Source organism: Engraulis encrasicolus, chromosome 6 (assembly GCF_034702125.1).
Source record: "Engraulis encrasicolus isolate BLACKSEA-1 chromosome 6, IST_EnEncr_1.0, whole genome shotgun sequence".
Classification (NCBI taxonomy): Eukaryota; Metazoa; Chordata; class Actinopteri; order Clupeiformes; family Engraulidae; genus Engraulis; species Engraulis encrasicolus.
Window position 1 is genome coordinate 41870869 of NC_085862.1, and position 20000 is coordinate 41890868.

The window sequence follows — 20000 nt, forward strand, 5'->3', positions numbered from 1 at the left end:
CGTTATTGGCAAGGGAGTACAGAGAGTGGAGAGAAGTGGGAGCAGGAGAGGAGCATGAGAGAAGCAGGAAAGGAGCAGGAGAAGAGCAGAAAAGAGGTGGGAGAGGAGCAGAAGAGAAGAGCAGAAAAGAGGTGGGAGAGGAGCAGAAGAGAAGAGCAGAAAAGAGGTGGGAGAGGAGCAGAAGAGAAGAGCTGGAGAGAAGTAGGAGCAGAAGAAGAGCAGGAGAGAAGTGGGAGAGGAGCAGAAGAAGAACAGGAGAGAAGTGGGAGAGGAGCAGAAGAGAAGAGCAGGAGAGAAGTAGGAGAGGAGCAGAAGAGAAGAGCAGGAGAGAAGTAGGAGAGGAGCAGAAGAGAAGAGCAGAAGAAAAGTCGGAGAGGAGAAGAGCAGGAGAGAAGTGGGAGCAGGGGGCTCAGAAGGGGCAGCAGCATAAGTGGAGCAGCTAACCGATTTCTAATTAATGTCAGCAGCCTAATGCCCCCACTCTCCCCCACGCTCATCGTCATGCCTCCTTCTCTTTATCTCCCTCCATCTCTCAATCCGTTTCTCTCTTTTCACTCGAGTCTATATATACGTACATATAGCTGTCTTTACATTTCTCCCACTCCACCACCACCTCCCTCTCCCCCTTCTTTTCTTTCTGTCTCCTTTCCAACTCCTCAACTGTGCTCTCTTTAAGACACTCTCTCTCTCTCTCTCTCTCTCTCTCTCTCTCTCTCTCTCTCTCTCTCTCTCTCTCTCTCTCTCTCTCTCTCTCTCCCACTCCCACTCCCCCTCTTTCCCTCTCTATCATTTATCAACAACTTTATCCACACATACGCACTGGGGAGTGTGTGTGTGTGTGTGTGTGTGTTTGTGTGTGTGTGCATGTGTGTATGTCTGTAGTATGCCCATATCAACAGCAGTGACTGAGGGGAGGCTGACAGACGACACACACACACACACACACACACACACACACACACACACACACACACACACACACACACACACACACACACACACACACACACACACACACACACACACACACACACACATATATATACCCCCCCCCAACAAAAAAAACGGAGCAAAGCGCAGCAGAAGCGCAGCAGAGGGAGCAGAGTTACTCTGGCATCCCGTCCACCTGGGCAATGCGGCGTGGCGGCTGTCTGAGTGGTGGGCATGTAGCGGTCAGCGTGGCGGTGTTGGTGATGCAATCGGTGCAATCGGCACACCCGAGACAGACGCAGCACTCTGGGGAATCTGGGTGGAAATTTAGGAGAGCAAATGGCACAGGCATGAGCCTTTCAGGAGCACGGCTGGGGATGAGGGTGGGGGGTGTTGGGGGGGAACGGGGTTGGGTGGTAGAGGACTGGCATGGGGGGCAGGGAGGGAGACAAGCTGGCAGAGTTGGGTGGGGTTGGGAAGGGTAAGGTTGGTGGGGGCTAGGGTTGGTGAGAGTGCCTGGGGGGGCTGGGGGGGGGACTGGGGTAGTGGTGGTGATGGGGGAATAGCAAGGGGTGTTTGTGTGTGGGGAGGAGAAGGGGGATAGGGTGTGGGGTGTGGGGTGTTGCTTTATAACTATATCCTAGCAACTGGGGAGCATGATACCCCCCAATGCCAGGTGCTGGCGGGGATTGGTCAGCCGGGTGGCACTGACCCCTCCCCTGGCGGTTGTGGCCCGTAGAAAAAAATATCCCAAACCAAAACATCCAACACACTGTACTCACTCCTGTGCGCACTTGATCTTCATGCACTTTAAACTCTGAACATTTATCTATTTTCATTGCTTTTTTTGTTTACTTTTACACATTCTAGTTTCTCTGTTTGTTTTATTTGTATTTTTCATGTATGTATTTAATGAACAGATCTCGTTAGATAAATCTTGATACATGTGCTTTTGCCACTTGCGGATCGCGTGGACGACCCCGAGACAAGAGATCTTTGTCGGCACAGCATGACCACCCCCTATGCAGCTATGCCGCTTCGCCCGGAGCACACCTTCCAACGGTAAGCAGCACTGGCCAGAGTGTCTCTTGTCTGTCTGTCTGTCTGTGAGTCTCTGTGTCTCCAGTCCAACTGATTAAATATAGCTGTGTGCCATTTCAATTTCCAACTGTTCTCACGCTCAGTAGCCCTCTCGCAGCGAGCAGAAGATAGCTTCACACACCCACACACACGCACATGGGCTGCTGTGCAATTACTCAATACTGGCAGTTAAGTTTGTGATCACTTAAAATGAAAATGCAATGCACGTGACGTGTGTTCGTCAGCATGGACAACTTAACATGCGGTGGTGTTTTGACAAAGAGTGCATTTAATGCTAGGACCCTACATGTTTCTTGACCATAAGGGACTGGTTTTAGCGCCAACGCCACAAGAGTAATATCACTTACTGTGTATAGTACGGTGTGTACAGTATGTTATACTGTCGTGTAAAACTAGGCCAGATGCGGTCCAAGTCAGACGGCATTGTATGCTACTATCCTCACCATCCTTATTTGAATAACAGCTACTGGTTTAAGAGCACATTGACATAAAGCCCATACCACAATCAATCAACACCATGTTACATAGAAACTTGTAAAGGTTTTTTTTTCACAAGAAAGCTTCTCTTTAGAACAAAACTACCTCCACTACTCTGCATTAACCAAGTTATGCTTGTGTATTCTATGCACTTTTATTTTAAATATTACTCTTTATTTTTGTTGAATATAACCTCATTTGTAAGTGGCTTTGAATGAAATCATCTGTAAGTAGGTGGAAAGTCACATTTAACACTCTTCAGTCTGTTCTACTCTCTAAGTGTTGAATTAACATTAGAACATTTACTGTGCAGGTTTTTTATTGAGAGGTCTGCACACTTGAAAACTCTTTTTTGTCATTTGTCTCATGACAAAACTACATTCCTACGGTAGTAGTTGAGAGTATAGACCAGGCTGAGATGTGGGCCAGTTCAGGGCCGGCAGAGGCCCTGCTTCTGGCAAAGAGCTGGCAGTTCATTGGCCTGGGGCAGGCTGGTTTGATCCTGTGGGGAGCTAGGCTGGGACACCAGAGACGTGGGCTGGAAGTGCGAACTCAGGGCTGGGAACAGTTGTGTCTGTGGCCTCAGCTGCTGCAGCCAGTGTCTGATATTTATAGGCGGCGGGCACTTTTAGCAACAATGCCAGTGTAAAGGGAGCGTCAGGGTTTAGAGCGGCCAGAACCCTGGCAGGCTGCTGCTGCTGCTGCTGCTGGCGGACACTTGAGACCCTCACACACACTTGCCTCTCTTCCTCGCCTAATAACGCTAATAACACTCCTCTTTTCTACTGTCCTACTGTACTGTCTCCTCTCATCCTCTCTTTTTCTTTGCTCACATTTCTCTGCTGGTGTTCCCCATTCGTCTCCAACTGACTCTTTTCTTCTCTACCCATTTCTGACATTCCATACCTTCCTTTCTCCTGTTCTCTTCTCTTTTCCAAGTCCTCTCAATTCTTCTCATCTCTTCGACTCTGTCTTCATCTCTCTTCATCGTCTCCTGTCTTCTCATCCCGTTCCCTCTACTTCTTCATTCCTTTGTCTTTGCTATACTTCTCTTTCCTCCTCTCTTCATCCAGTCTCCTTGCATCCCCTTTGCTCTACATCTCCCTCCTGTGTATTCCATAACCTCGTCTAGCTGTGAATGTGGCTTCATGGGGTTGAGCTTGAGAGAGTGCCGTAAGCATATTTATAGAGCACTTTGTCTATATGCCTCTCTCATCACCTCCATGGCTGTTATCTAGCTCCCATATCCTTTAATTCCAGCTGATGGTTCTGTTGGTCTGAGAGGGAGCAGCTTGGGTCAGCACTGTGTGCATGTCATGTGGGGTCTCGTTCGCACGTTATCAAGTGTTTGTAGCCGTTGAACTGAACAGCAGTTGTCATTAGCGTCTCCATAGCCTGACAAAAAAAAAAAAGACACGAGTGCTATAAGGGATTGCAGGCCTTGAAACAGTGAAACATGAGGAACCCTTTTTGCTATAGGTTTCATGCTGAGGCACACAAAGTAAATTGAAATCATTTGAACCCTTTGGTTCCCTCTAACTGCCTTAATTGCAGGCAGTGCAGAACTAATCTCCTGACACACAGAGATCTGACACCCTATCTGTCTAGCTCTAACTCCTCCCCAGGCGAGGGCGGACAGATTATAAGGATTGGCCACCTTCAAGAAAATCCCCCCTTAGCTGACCACTGTTAGGGAGCACACCTACCGCTAATAAAACCACTTGAAAAAGTGACCAGAATCAATTAATAAATAACATGTCTAGTGTAGAGCATAGACACATACTTTGTGACAACGCAGAAAATGCAACAGTGTGTGCTGTCAGGGCTCAAGACCATGCTGTCGTCGACACTTGACTTATTTTGTAGTTTTCTTGTGTTTGTGGTGGTCCAGAGGATATGGGTTTCTGTTATCACTGTTGTTCTAGTCGATAATCCAACTGCCATAGGAAAGGCTTATCACCTTAGCCATAAGTCCTACAGATAGAGCAGCGAGAAACAACAACTGATGTGCACCGTTTAAGTGTGTAGAGTAGAGCAGAGTAGTGTAGAGAGTACAGCTACAATGAACACAACATTACCCTTCTGACCTTTAAATGAACATATCCAAAAATCAGAAAGGTTAAAAAGAGACTGGATCCATACAGTATATCTGTCACAGTTCTTACCAGAGGCAGTCACGTGAGGCAGTGTGTCTCAACCGGGGTGCCACACGCCCCCCCTCAGGGGTGCCGGGGAAACGTCAAGTCTGACAGTATGTGAAATTGACCTAAATAAATAAATACATTATGTAATACATATTTGTCTAAATTAATAGGTTAATGCTTAGTCAGTGAAATCTTTCATCTGCCATTTACACACAATAAAGTAAATTTAGGTCACCCCAGTATGGCCTACACATAGCCTGTCTGAGATAGAGCTGCAACTTCGAACGTCTCCAAATGTGTTACTTTTCAAAGCTTTTGTGGTATAGGATGCGATGCCATGTTACGGCTTGTTGGTTTGGGGTGCCTTGAGATTTTTCATGAATAGAAAGGGTGCCTCGCCTAAAAAAAAGGTTGAGAAACAATGACGTGAGGGATGATTTCTGTTTATGTCTGACGATCTATTGATCACATCTTAAGTCTTGTTACATCAAATGACTTAACATTCTGTTATTGAAAGACAGGAATCATTGCAATTCCAATATCGAATGCCATGCATGTATTTTGATACACATTGGACTTGTCTTTTAGTGATTGGGATGCGAGCATATGATAAAGGAATTTTAGGAGCATACATTAAACTCTAAGAATGTTTAATATTACTAAAGATGTGACGCAGAATGGCTTGTCATCGTGGGTGGTGTCTGTTTTAAAGTTGTACAGACAACCTTCCCATTTTTTTCCCTCCTGTCTTTCAAGGGAGAAAAAAAAACGCACACTCACAAAGTCTACTGAATTCACCCTTCCTTTTCTCAACAATGAAAAAGCACGCGACTGAAAAGAGGAAAATCTACAGGTCTACAGGGTGTCTTTCTATTGTTAAGCCCTCATGTCACACCTGAGTTTGAAGAGTTGGGGGTTGGGTGGGTGGAGAGGAGGGTAGTGTTGGGCAGACCCAAAGCCTTTGAACGCTCGCAGGTCCCCTGATAAATGAAGACACTGGAGATGGAGAAGGTGCGGTGTGCAGCCTCCCCTCCAACCTCCCCTTTTGGGTCGGCCATGGCTGTTTGTTTTGATTGCGTTTTCATCGGTGGATGTGCCCAACCTGCCGCGAGACAATGGTCGCCCCCCCTGTTTAGTCAGTGACCTCTGACCCAGTTCCGTCTGCGGTGGGGGGCAGGTTCTGTCTTTAAGTGGACGCTGAGCAGCCCCTTTCCCTGGGGCTGACAAAATAACTCCCCAACGAAACCAGACACCCGCCAGCAGACAGCAGCCCACAGCCGACACAACCACACAGGCCACCAGCAACCACACACACACACACACACACACACACACACACACACACACACATAGACACACAGACACACACACACACACACACACACACACACACACACACACACACACACACACACACACACACACACACACACACACACACACACACACACACAAAATGCCACTGCACAAAGGAGAACAAAAAAGCGACAGACCCTAGCTAATCTGAAAATGATGGCCATTCACTGCTTCTGTCAAGCTGAAGAGATACATTGGTGCCTTCATTTCTACCTGTCTATCACTGTGATGAAAATTAAAAAAAAAAAAAATTTAGGCCTAATGATGATTTCACAGGAAATGTCAATTACAGTATACCAAAATGATACAACTCCGGGGGAGGGAGGATTTACGAAACATATCCTGTTTTAGATCTATGGCGGTGTGGTTTGGGATTCATCACTGCCATTATAAACATTCTTAGTGAATAAGCTCAATCATTTGATTGTGATATCCGTATTGCTAAATCAAAATTAGGGCAAGCCCCAGCTTCATTGTGATAGAAGAAAGGGAAAGTCAACCATCCTCCGCATCCTGTGTGTGTGTGTGTGTGTGTGTGTGTGTGTGTGTGTGTGTGTGTGTGTGTGTGTGTGTGTGTGTGTGTGTGTGTGAGAGAGAGAGAGAGAGAGAGAGAGAGAGAGAGTGAATCACTCTGCTTGTAGCCCTAGCACTGCTGGCACTCCCTGGTTGCAGAACACCCCGATATATTTTTTTAGTCTTTTTGTTTGTTTTGTTTGATTACCTCTGTGCAGGAAGAGAACACGGGCAGTGTCGTTTGTCATGTTAAAATGGCTTTGCTATTCTAACACCGATGTGGTATGCATGCCGCTGCTACCAAGAACCTGGCCATAAACCTCCTTCCTACTCCTGTTGCCTTTCCCTCTCTCCCCCACCCACTCAACTGTCAACTCTGTGGCGATAAATCAGATCCCTGACACGGCTCGGATAGAAAAAGGACAGGATGCTTCTGTCTATGGCGGCTGCTGAGCCTTTTTGCGGCTTGATGATGTCGTTCTTGGCTGACGCCCTGCTCAGTGTGTTTCTGGCACCCTTCCAGCTATGCACCACCCAAACACCCACCACCCACCACCCACCGCCCCCAAACCCAACCCAACCCCACCCCACCCCACCACCATACCCCAACTACCAGGTTATTGGGTTGCTTGGTTCCGACCCCCCTCCCCCATCCCTCTCTCCCACCACAGCCTTTAACACCCCCCCCCCCACACACACACACACACACACCACCACATATCACACCGACGTGAGTGTATGCCCCCCAAAAACACGTCCACTCCAGTCCCCCCAGCCAGGTTCTGCTCGCCAACCGGGGCCAGTGATGTCATTATATCGGGCTGTCAGCCCGCCTCTCAGGTCTCGGACGATGCATGTGTGGCATGCCAGCTGAGATGACCTGGGCACAGCAGACACTCAGCACCTGCTCCCCAACCTATATAATCCCCATGTTCTCACCGGGCTGAAATGTTAACAATATTAAGTGTAATAACACACAAACACAGTGAGATATCTAATGCACAGCAGGGATAGGCATTTATGTGGGCAAGGCCTTGTGGCACTTTCATAGCCCCCACCATGCATCATGTTATGTAAGAGTCTGACCATCTTGGCCCACAGTGAATTTCCACTTGGCAGTGGAAGAGTCATTTCTGCCTTTGGCTTTATCTTACCATGGGTTGTGCTATTTTGTAGACCTATTTTAATTGTTGCTGAAAAAAATGCCACATGAAAATAAATTGATTTAACTTATTATATATGTATATATTATATATTATTATATATTATAATATTAGAAATACTATTCGAACCTTAGTACAATTCACACACCTTTGAATAGCAACCAGTAGACCTAGATTAGCGTCCTGACATGTTTAATCATTCAGTGGCTACTTGGTGTTGTGTCTTTCCGTCATATGTTTATAAATTGTACATTATATTATATTATATTATATTTATATTATATTATATTATAGGCCCAATCATATTATATTATGCCTATATTATATTTTAGGCCTATTCTATTCCATTGTACTGTATTCTATTATATTATCAGCTGAGGAAGGCTCAGAAATTGGCCTCGAGTTCAATTGGACATATGTTCACGTGACAGGAGTCGAGACGTTGAAGTTTCACGCGCCTTGGATGAATAGCCGAAGTAGGCATGAAGGGTTGGGTAGCAGTCAATTTAATTTTTTTTTATTAGCACGTAGGCCTACGACGTGAGCAGAATGGCGTCAACACTGTCGCATGTTTGATTTGGTGTGGACATATAGTAGCCTAGCCCTATGCGGTATGAAGGCAGGGATGGCTGACCAACAGCCACCATTTATTTAGGCCTCATTTAAAACTTGAAAATATCCATTACGCCTCAGGTGAGTAGGCCTAGCATGGCCTTGCTAAATGGTCACGTAGGCTAAATGGTCAGAAAAGGCACTAAAACTAACCTAACTAAGCTAACCTAAACGCACGCATTCTGTCATATTCCCTAGATACGAAAATGTAAATAATACAAAGTGACATTGACCCTGAAGAACCACTAGGCTAAAGGTTCTTCAGGGTCAATCTATGAAATGTGTTGGTCACACATGTGACATCATATGCCTACCGGTTGTACGGTGTTGAATGGCGGCTAAAAAGCAGGTAGCCTGGCTGCTCCGGTCACTTATTATGCTTTCTAGCCCTGGTGAACGAGTGATGTATTTATTCTCTTGCACTAAAGCTCGAGAACTATGCATGTCTGCCGCGTAAAATACAGCGGGATTTAGATTATTATCTCGTGTACAATGGGAAATGGGCATGCAGAGGGGTGGGATTGTGGACGCGGAGTGACAACTGACTTGGATGGGTTTGGCATCCGCGCGCCTTTTACTGTGCCAAATGACAATATCTATGGGGCTTAAAGTACACATTAGGGTTGAAAGACGCCATTCTCTCCTATGACAGGGTTGGCAGCGAACCGTTGTCCCAGTAATTTAACCCAAGCCTTCGCCTCCTACCACACCCATTTAGCTAAACTCATAAAAAAGAAGAGGTGACGGTGAAATTAGTCTTGCAGTGCATGTTTCCCGTTAGGTAGGAATCCCGCTTATTTGAGGCTTACTTTGTAAATGCTGTGTGCTCCCACTCAGGCTGTAGTTCTACACCAACACAGCTTTCATTTCGTATTTGTGGAATATGTTAAATCCATGGCCATTACCTCTCCATTGGAAGGGTTGTAGATGATGAAATCGCTCACGCACATGCAGTCTTGGAAAAATAAATCGGATAAAGGCTGTCGTTAGGTGTTTTTTCCTGAATTAAGAATTGTATGAATTTAAGTGTTTTGGTTGGCAGTTATGTGCGAAAATGAAAAAAATATACATGTTAATTGAGTTTCTTTTTTTTCCTTTACACCCAATCAAGTCTCATCCAACAGGCTCAGTCAATCAACTCTTGTAGGTTTCTTGCCAACTGGTTCACCTCCCTGGAGTTTCATTTCCACATAGCCTAAAGTCGGTGTATGGTTGTGGTCTCTCTTGCTGTGGCGCACTGGTGTGGTGTGTTGAAGCCCAGTTCGGTTTCAGCAGATACGACAGGAGTTTAGGAGTATTAATATCTCCCCCACGCAGAATGCGGGGGAATTCCGGCTCTGCAGCAGAGTGCCAACGTCAGATGAGCTTAGCTCAGCTCAGCCCGGTGGCGTGGCGCGCCTCCGTGCGATGCGATGCGATGTCGCGCACGCAAAACACTCGCCGACGGAGAGAAGCGCAAGGCAACACAGCGCTATCATATGGACGCTTGGGGGAATTCCGCAGCGCTCAGACGACCGCGTGCGCCACTTCACCGGGAACAATGGGGGTGCTCAGCGAGAGGGTGGTGTTGGGTTGCAGGGGAGCGGGTCAAAAGAGTCCGTGTCTGTTACTGACAGACATATTTTGTACACATTCCGCTGTTGACATAATGGAGTTTAGGAAAGCTTCACTTCTTCCATACTTACATACTGAAAAATGTCTTCTGTTCTGTGGCACCAGAGGGACACCCAATTATTCACTAATTGTATGGACAAATTGTGTCACTTGGATATGAGGTCAGACATCACATCATTTTTGTGGTCTCCCTTGTGTTCAGTACTGTATAGAGAGTCAAGTGTTTCACTTCTCCAACTTTGACTAACTCAAAGCAACACTTTTATTTGTTCCCTCTGTTATTACTAGAGTGAAGGAGTAGGCTACAGGAAATTCTATAAAATGTACAGGTGTTTCGTTTGGTAGTTTGCTTTCATTTCCCCCTAATCAGCAGTTACACTGTCACTTTGAAAAGACTTCTGTTTGATGAGTAAATGCGAGAACTTGAAATTCACTAAAGTTGTGCTCATGGGTTACTCTATAGTCTCACCCATATTTCTTGGTCAGACTTACACAGCTCATGGTCTGATTTTTTGTGTGTTCTGATATTTGGTGTGTTCTGGTGTGTGTGTGTGTGTGTGTGTGTGTGTGTGTGTGTGTGTGTGTGTGTGTGTGTGTGTGTGTGTGTGTGTGTGTGTGTGTGTGTGTGTGTGTGTGTGTGCGTGTGTGTTTGTGTGTGTCTGTTTGCAGTAGATTGCGGGAGCCGTCGTCCTGTCTGTCCTGGGCCGAGGGTTCTCTGCTGGCCTCCATGGCCCAGAGCCAGGCCGGCCAGAACCCAGACATACTCAGCCCTGACGTCCTCAACCAGCTGCTGGAGATGCTCGATCAGTAAGTTCAAAAACCCTTGCACACACACTGACACACACATGCAGAAACACACACACACACACACACACACACACACACACACACACACACACACACACACACACACACACACACACAGAAACACACACACACACACACACACACACACACACACAGAAACACACACACACACACACACACACACACACAATGCCACCGCACAAAGCATTCACTGCTCCTGTCAATGTGAAGAGATACATCGGTCCCTTCATTTCTACCTGTCTATCGCTGTGATGAAAATTCGGGGGAAGTAATGATGATTTCACAGGAGGCGAAAATTTGAATATACCAAAATGATACAGCTCCAGTGGAGGGAGGATTTATGAAACATATCCTGTTGTAGATCTATAGCGGTGTGGTTTAGGATTCATTGTAAATGATCTCAGTGAATCAGCTTAATCATTTGATTGAGATATCCATATTGCTAAATCAAAATTAGGTCAAGTCCCAGCTTCATTGTGATAGTAGAAAGGGAATGTCATCCCTCCTCCGCATCCTGTGTGTGTGTGTGTGTGTGTGTGTGTGTGTGTGTGTGTGTGTGTGTGTGTGTGTGTGTGTGTGTGTGTGTGTGTGTTTCTCTCTCTCTCTCTCTTTCTCTCTCTCTCTTTCTCTCTCTCTCGCTCTGTCTCTCTCTCACACACACACACACACACACACACACACACACACACACACACACACACACACACACACACACACACACACACACACACACACACACACACACACACACACACACAGAATAAGAATGGGGGAATCCACTTTCAGTCTGTGTAACAGGGGGATTCTGTGTGAAAATCCACCTACTTATCATTGAAGTGGCTAACACAGACAGGGTTGCACTACATAAATAGTTCTGATGTGGCAAAGAAGACAGGGCCATTGCATTATGTGTCTCTGAAACTACGGAGAGCCACAAAGTAAACACAAAACTCCTCTGTCTTTGGTAGAGGAGATAGTGGAATCATCCTCTATTTACTGTTTATCACCCGGTGAACAGGGAGAATGTGTTCTGATTGGCTGACAAGGTGTCTGTTATTCACCAATACCAGGACACATATGAAGTAGTTCTGGTAAAAAGAACTTTCATCACCGTTACATATCGATGTGTTGTTTTGGTAGAATACTTGCATTTGGCAGGGCCATGTGTGTGCGCACTGACCATATTCCGGACTGATTGAACCCTGTCCCAGGAAAAAAAATAATAATCTGAAGATACAAATAGGTAGCCTATCTGTACTCTATGGCGTAGTAGGCTACACAGTGTCTGATAAACTCTCACTGTTGTTCGCGCCTATTGAGTATGGTAAAGGATGCATTTCCAGTTAGGCAACTTATCCCTGAGGGCAGGCATTCTATTTTAAATCTTCATCGTGGTCAAAGCATTCTCATCAAGTAATGCTGTTTAAAGTAATTATCTTAAGCAAATAACACACCTGACCCGATCACCACCTCTTTCCACCAACGAGCTCTGGGGCATAAAGTTTGGTTTGACTTTGATGTAAGCTATGTAGCCTAAGGTAGGCTACTGTTATTGGTGTGGTGGTAGAAAGGTAAATAGGGAGCTCAACCACCACTCATTTGGATGGAAAAAGACATGCGTCTGTGTCACCTTCAAACTGAGACTGAATAAAAGCAATCAGATACCAGCTAACTCCTTCTGCAATCCACAGCGAGATCACTTGCAATAATTGGCGAAATGTCACTACTTCAAATAAATGAACCCGATAGTAATTGAAATATATGATAAACGCAATTGCAATTGAAATGTCTGACAACAATAAACAAATTCAAGTAAATAGCAAAGGGAACTGCTTGCAACATTGTTGCTTGAAAAGTAGGAAGTGGTACCCAAGGATGGATTACTGCAAGGGACTACTGGGCCCAGGCCCAGGGGCCCAAGAGTCCAGAGGGCCCTGAAGCCCAATCCTCTAAATTTCCATTCTCATGTTGTGTAAAATCACACTTTTAACAACTCTATTTTCACATATTTTCAGGGGAAAAACACCTGAATGCCCAACAATATAGGGTCTCTAACATCTGGAGGGGGCCCTTTCTTGTTGTCTGGCCCAGGGGCCCATGGAGTCATGATCCGTCCCTGGTGGTACCCATAGCAACAGAATGAAGCGCAGCCTTGTGGATCTACATACTTTCTCACAAAGCGTTAGACTACACCAACGCTTAAAACAGCTGTTTTTAGATTGCTGCCTAAAGAAAATAATTATAAATCAATAAAAAATGAAATATGACAACGGGTGATAAGCGAGATGGCAGCCTTTAAGGTATCCAGATATCAATGGAAAAATTGACTTGGCAAAAGTTCTACGCCTCTGCCTCGCCCATTAATTTCCTTGATATTGATACACCTCGTCGGGCGCTATCCCTAACATCTAGACGTTGGGCATTGGACGACCTATGATTAAAAAAATATATATACCTACCGGTATATTCAGTATATATGGTTTTTAATGAGAGCACTGGACAAGCGTAAACTAGTCAATGGAGAAGAAATGCTTAAATTTAGCAAACTAGATGTATCCCATTTGAGTCAGAAAAGAGCATAACTTAACACACCACAAAGTAACATAAATAACAACATGACATAACATTGTTGTGTAGTGTAGAAAAATAAATGATTTGAATGTTTCAGTATTTATAAGTTAGGAATGATTGACGACACGGTTTGTGTATAACAGGAAAAATAATGCACACCAAGGTGGTGATGCGGCCACGACCCGGATTGCTGTAGCCATGTCGGGCAGTCATGGGTGAGCGGTTAGGGCGTCAGACTTGCATCCTAGAGGTTGCCGGTTCGACTCCCGACCCGCCAGGTTGGTGGGGGGAGTAATCAACCAGTGCTCTCCCCCATCCTCCTCCATGACTGAGGTACCCTAAGCATGGTACCGTCCCACCGCACTGCTCCCCATGGGGCGCCACTGAGAGCTGCCCCCTTGCACGGGTGAGGCATAAATGCAATTTCGTTGTGTGCAGTGTTCACTTGTGTGCTGTGGAGTGCTGTGTCACAATGACAATGGGAGTTGGAGTTTCCCAATGGGCTTTCACTTTTTCACTTTCATGTTGTAGATTGTGACCTCTAAAGGGCTCTCTCTCTCTTCATCTCTCTCCTCTTCATAGGTCGGCCTTTCACTCGGTGCAGCCCATCGAGTTGAACTTCTCTGAGAGCAGCCCGGCCCACGGTTCCCCCAGCAACACCATCCAGATCAGCATGGACTGCATCACCATGCGCGAGGCAGAGGAGCCCTACTCGGTAAGTGGGCTGAAGGCACCAGCTTTAGGGCAGAATGCCATGAAGGGGGTTGCTACACAGTGTCACACCCAACTTGTCAATATATGACTACAAAAAACAAACAAACAAACCTCAATATACAGTACAAGTGCCAAAATGTACCCCTTTGCTTCGCATTTTGACACATTGGGTGTGACTTGGTTGAAAGTGGGGCACTGTGGAATACTTTAACTTTTAGGAGATGTGGCTCTGCCTGAAGCTAAAAAAGTGCTGAAAAATTACAACCAAATCCAATGTGTAGAAATCTGTGAGTCACATGTTAAAAAAAATGTGATTTCTTGTTTTGTTTTAAGATTTGGAATTTTTGCTTTACTCTTACTCTTACTCTTTCCTTATTGTCACAAAAATGGAAATGACCAACCAATTTTTAATTAACTTAATTTAAGACTCTTTGCATTGTCATACCAATGTTGTGATGTAGTTGACTGTAACAGGAAAGAGCAAATAAGTCTGTTGACGAGGCCATCCGCAGTAAAAGACCACCAGAAATTGGAATGGCAATTGAAACTGTCCCACACCAGGTCATTCTACCTTACATAGTATAGTAGGAAAGTGTGTGGGATTACCAAAGAACTAAAGAGATGATGATGAAATATATCACTAAACTGTGAATGAAAGACAGTAGTGTGTGTAGGGTGTGCACTGCATGGGTAAATGGATGAACATACTAGTGGGTGTGAGAATAGAGTAGGCAGATGAAGAATCATGGTTTGATTTTATTTATCAAGTACAGAGATACCGTATATGCTGTACAAGGAGCCTATCACAATGAACTGATAATTTTCATTTATCCTTTATTTAGCCAGGATTGTCCCATTGAGACTAGAGTCTCTTCTGCCAGGGAGTCCTGATAAAGTCATGGGTAACACAGATCACAACAGGAATTTTGTCAACTTTGTGTACTTCCACAGTACACAACAAACATTGGTGCCCAAAACTACTATGAGAATCATTGTGTTATGTAAGTAAATTAAGTCAGTGCATGAATTCCCTTAACGAAGGAAAGCAACCGAGCCGTTGGAAACATCAAGTACTCGGTTCATCGTTATGTGTGGGTGAGTGTTGGGAAAGAGAACAGGAATGTCATTGAGAAGATGGTGATGAGAAAGCAGGTGAGATGTTGTGTGGGAGAGGGAGTGTACTGTAGGTGCAGGTGACTTCACTGAGGATGGCCCAGCCTTACTACAGTAAGACCTTTGTTGTAAAAAGGCCAATGGAATAACAACTGATGAAAAGAAGGTTGGCAATGTAAGCATTTTAAACTGCTAATTGAATGGTGCTCTCTCATTTACTGTAAATGATGAGGTTAATCAAAGCCTTGCACTTAAAATGATGGCTAAAAATGATGGCTTAACATAAGTAGTTTTATCATTGTTAATTATTAGTCTGTGACATGAACATAATAACAACAATAACAATAACTACAATAACAATAACATAATGGTGACAATATTATACAACATCTGACTTATTGCACAGTAAGCAATATGGCTCGATTCCTTTCATATCTTGAAAGCTGCTAACCAACACCCACAGGCCTATTGCATCAACAGCATTCTGGCATGTGTCACGTCCACCTAAGGTCTCCTGGCATAAAGGCTTTCACAACACAGGATACGGCTGGTGTTGTTCTCTTGTGCGGAACACAGCCAAAGAACAAAAAAAGAAGAGAACATTTGTGGGTATTGACTGTGGATGTTGGCACGAGACACAGCAATAATCCCACAATTATGAAACACATGGTTATACATTATAAATCATCTCAGCCATTTTTTATGGAAACAGCAAATGTGGAATTGCCATCATTTTATATTGCACGTAATTTAACTGACAACTCTGAGGATCATATAAAACTGAAATATCAGGATGTGTCATGCCATATGACATACTGCGTATTGTGAATGACACAACAGGAAGTGAGATGTGTGGGGGGCTTTTAAAAGCTTAGACTGCATACTGACATGGCATGTTGCAGTTTGATAACACATGTCAACATATGTCAATGCATATGTTTATGTTTTGGATAGAGGTGTCAGCTCAATGTTATGAGTGTGATGTCAACAGGACAATACAGCCCAAGCGCTTCCCTGTTGAATGATATTACATAGGATAGTGATAACCTCTCAAACTAGGTTTGGGTCCACAGTAACTGTAATTCTTTACAACAGGCCATACAAAAGCGCTAAATGCAGAGGAAATTATTCAATCAAATCTGTTAGATGTTTCCAGTGCTGTGATGTTTGCAGAAAGCACCATAAATTGATCAGTTGTGTGCATTTGTTTACAATGGCAGATGAGCGTTAAGTTGCTAACCACTGGGGTAGAAAATCAGTTGGGAGTTTTAGCGGTAAATTCCCCACCTTGACATCTGTGGGCGTTGGTGTCTACCATGGGGTTTCCCACCACCCTAAGATGGTCAAGGCTACAGCCACCGAGCTGCTGTAAGAGTCACTGTACATATTGGGGTTGAGTATAGTTTATGTAACCTGGGTCACTTTGCGTGTCCGACATCCCCTCAAATTCTGCTGTTTCGTGGTGAAGCTGTGATGACTCTTGGGTCACCAGGCTCTGTGCCCAACTTGGACATGCTCAATATGGCCTTTGATAATGAGGAAAGCTTGCAGCTCAGTCCCGATGACTTCTTCTGCACAGTAAGTCAACAGTTTTGCTGATTCTGGTTTAGCACCTCCTCTCAGGTTTATTTGCTGTTTGATTTCAAAAGAAATAGGATGTTGTTCATGGTGTGTGTGGCCATTTTGAGTCCATTTAAAAAAATAAATAATAATAGTAATACAAAAAAAAAATATATATATATTAGGGGCTTTTATGCCTTTATTTGATAGGACAGTCTGAGATGGTGACAGGAAGCGAGTGGGATCGGGAAATGACCCCGGCCGGACTCGAACCGGGGTCCCCGTGGGCATGCAAGTCCAAATGTGGGGGGCTTAGCGTGCTGCGCCACAGCACCCCCCATTCTGAGTCCATTTTGAGTTATAGCAATGGGTATGATTACCATGATGTTGGCCATTTTACATTTATTTGTGATTTTTTTTACATGCATATGATTTTCCCACCTGAAATGCATAAAACCGCTGTAAACATGGAAGAACTCTCTGACTCTCTTTATATTCGTGTTGACCTTGTTAAGTCCTGTATATTGGGCATTTTCTGTACCAGTTGGGAATGTTGCTTGAAAAAAAACACTTTTTTGTGACTGTTTCTTTTCTACTAGACCGTTAAGTTGGTTGTCCATATAGAAATTTTGATACAGTATAGTAGCAATCCTATGAAACATGAACTTTTTTGTTGGATCTATGAACTAAAAAACCAAACAACTCATATATAGAGTATTCATAGGCCTAGTAGTAGTCCCTCAATCGTCTCACAATAGCTCCCATTCTTTACTATGGGGCTGCCATTCCAAAGCTTAGTGAAGTCAATTTTGTAATGACAAGAAAAGCTAACTTTGGAGTTGACAAGAAAAATGTTATTTTATTCATTATTATTTTCTCATATTATGCTAGATCCATCCATACAATTTTGAACACCCCCACGACTTGTATCATGTCAGTTAGTATCAACAGTGTCCTTAAAGGGCCCCATGTCAATGTGGACGGACCCTCAGTGTCAATCCTAACCCCCCACCTGGCAGCGCCCATTTGCTTTGGCAGGGTCTTTCTGCAGACACTGTTCACACACAGTGCAGTGTTTGTTTTCTTTGTCTTTTTTTTCTTCCCTTGCTTTCAAGAGACCTCCATCATCGCTCAGCATCCTCTGCTATGAGGCCCTATGTACATAACAGATGGCAGTGGAAAGTCTGACATTTCCTCCGGTGACCTGTAGCCACGGTAACAATCCTCTAGGTTTTTTGGAGACTGCCTGTGGAGGGTGATGATGAGCACCCTGGCACCCCTCCCTACTGAGGAATGCTCTGGTCCAGGAGAGAGAGAGAGAGAGAGAGAGAGAGAGAGAGAGAGCACACTAGAAAGACTGAGTCAGTGAGATAGATAGATAGATAGATAGATAGATAGATAGATAGATAGATAGATAGATAGATAGATAGATAGATAGATAGATAGATAGATAGATAGATAGATAGATAGATAGATACTGGAGAGAGGGTGCTTTAGAGAGAGAAAAACAGGGAAAGGAGAATGAGAGTTACAGGGTTAAGAGATAGAGGTGGGGACAGAGGGGAGAGAAGGAGACGGAGAGTGAAAAGGAAGAGAGAAAAGAGAGAGGGAATGAAAGAATGCCAAGGGGGAGGGAAAAATAGGGTGTGAGTTAGGCATCTCACTGCCCTGAGGGGGACTATTTTCCCTTGATCTGGTGATTAATGCAACACCCTTATCTAACCCTCCCCACACACACTCTCTCTAACACGCACATGCATGCGTGGGCGCACGCACGCGCACACACACACACACACACACACACACACACACACACACACACACACACACACACACACACACACACACACACACACATACACACACACACACACACACACACACACACACACACACACACACACACACACACACACACACACACACACACACACACACACACAGTCTCTCTCTCTCTCTCTCTCTCTCTCTCACACACACACACACACACACACACACACACACACACACACACACACACACACACACACACACACCCCTCTTCACCCACCATCGGGTTGTGCTCACATGGTATAGCACAGGGGTCCCCAAACGAAGGCCCGGGGGTCGGATGCGGCCCACCATGCCCCTTTGACTGGCCCTCCACCTCACCATTTACACTGGCCCAAAGAAGCAATCCTCACAGAAAAAAAGAATGATAAAATATTGTATCTATTGTATCACTCATAAACTGTCAATCACCATATTTTTCTAACCTTTCCTTGCTATTTTTACATGTGAAGTACTCACTTCTTTTGCAAATCGCTTGTAATGATTAACTATTTTATGCTAGAAATTACGGCTGTAACAGGCAGTGGCCTAGCATACAGCCCACATTGATTCCGGCTCCTGATCACAGTCAGGAACGATAATGTGGCCCCCAGAGAAAAAAAGTTTGTGGACCCCTGGTATAGCACATAGACACATAGACTTCTAGCCCCCTCAGCACCTTCCCCCAGGGCAGGCACCCAGCCCAGAGTGACAGGGTTTGGGCTCGGACCAGTGGTGTTGCAGGCCCAGGGTTACTGATCACCTGTAGATCACCATGGCTCCCTCACACACACACACACACACACACACACACACACACACACACACACACACACACACACACACACACACACACACACACACACACACACACACACACACACACATACAGCACTTCCATTCATATTACCGTAACCCTAACAATAGCTTAAGAATGCTAAACAGTGCCCACACCAAAACAATCCCCAACCTTAACCTGTCAGTGAGGAAATGTTTTTTTACACTTTTACTTTTACCAAAAACAAAGCTACCAAGAAAAAACATTCATGGCGCCCAAAATGTGGACCCCACAAAATAGCATTTACTACATTTTATTATCTTAGTGGGAACCTTTGGCTCCCCACAATGGTGCGTGCGCGCGCACGCACACACACACACACACACACACACACACACACACACACACACACACACACACACACACACACACACACACACACACACACACACACACACACACACACACACACAGAAGTGAGAGTGAGGATCAGTTCAAGCCTAAGGCTCTGTATTTTTGACTTCATATTTGGTTTGAAAGGTGCTGCCCATAATTCTTTGACACATCGTCCTTCAGAGTCGGTGTATGCGTGGGTCTCTCTGTTTCTTCCTTTTATCTTGCTGCAGGCAAACGGTATAATGCAACACCTGCCAACTCATCTCTTTCTTTTTGCCCTCCCCCTTCTCTCTCTTTCTCTCTCTCTTTTCCCCTCCCTCT

At 44.9% G+C, this 20000-nt stretch overlaps 1 protein-coding gene across 4 annotated transcripts in view; it reads left to right on the forward strand.

Moving 5' to 3' along the window:
- The first annotated feature begins 1715 nt into the window (after positions 1–1715).
- Positions 1716–20000, forward strand: part of tp63 (tumor protein p63) — a 76943-nt gene continuing 58658 nt past the window's right edge. For all 4 annotated transcript variants that reach the window (XM_063201669.1, XM_063201671.1, XM_063201670.1 and 1 more), the window contains exons 1-3: positions 1716–1992; positions 10580–10717; positions 13892–14024. In XM_063201669.1, the coding sequence (XP_063057739.1) occupies positions 1940–1992; positions 10580–10717; positions 13892–14024 (324 nt within the window). In that variant the 5' untranslated portion in view covers positions 1716–1939. The remainder of the gene's footprint in view (positions 1993–10579; positions 10718–13891; positions 14025–20000) is intronic.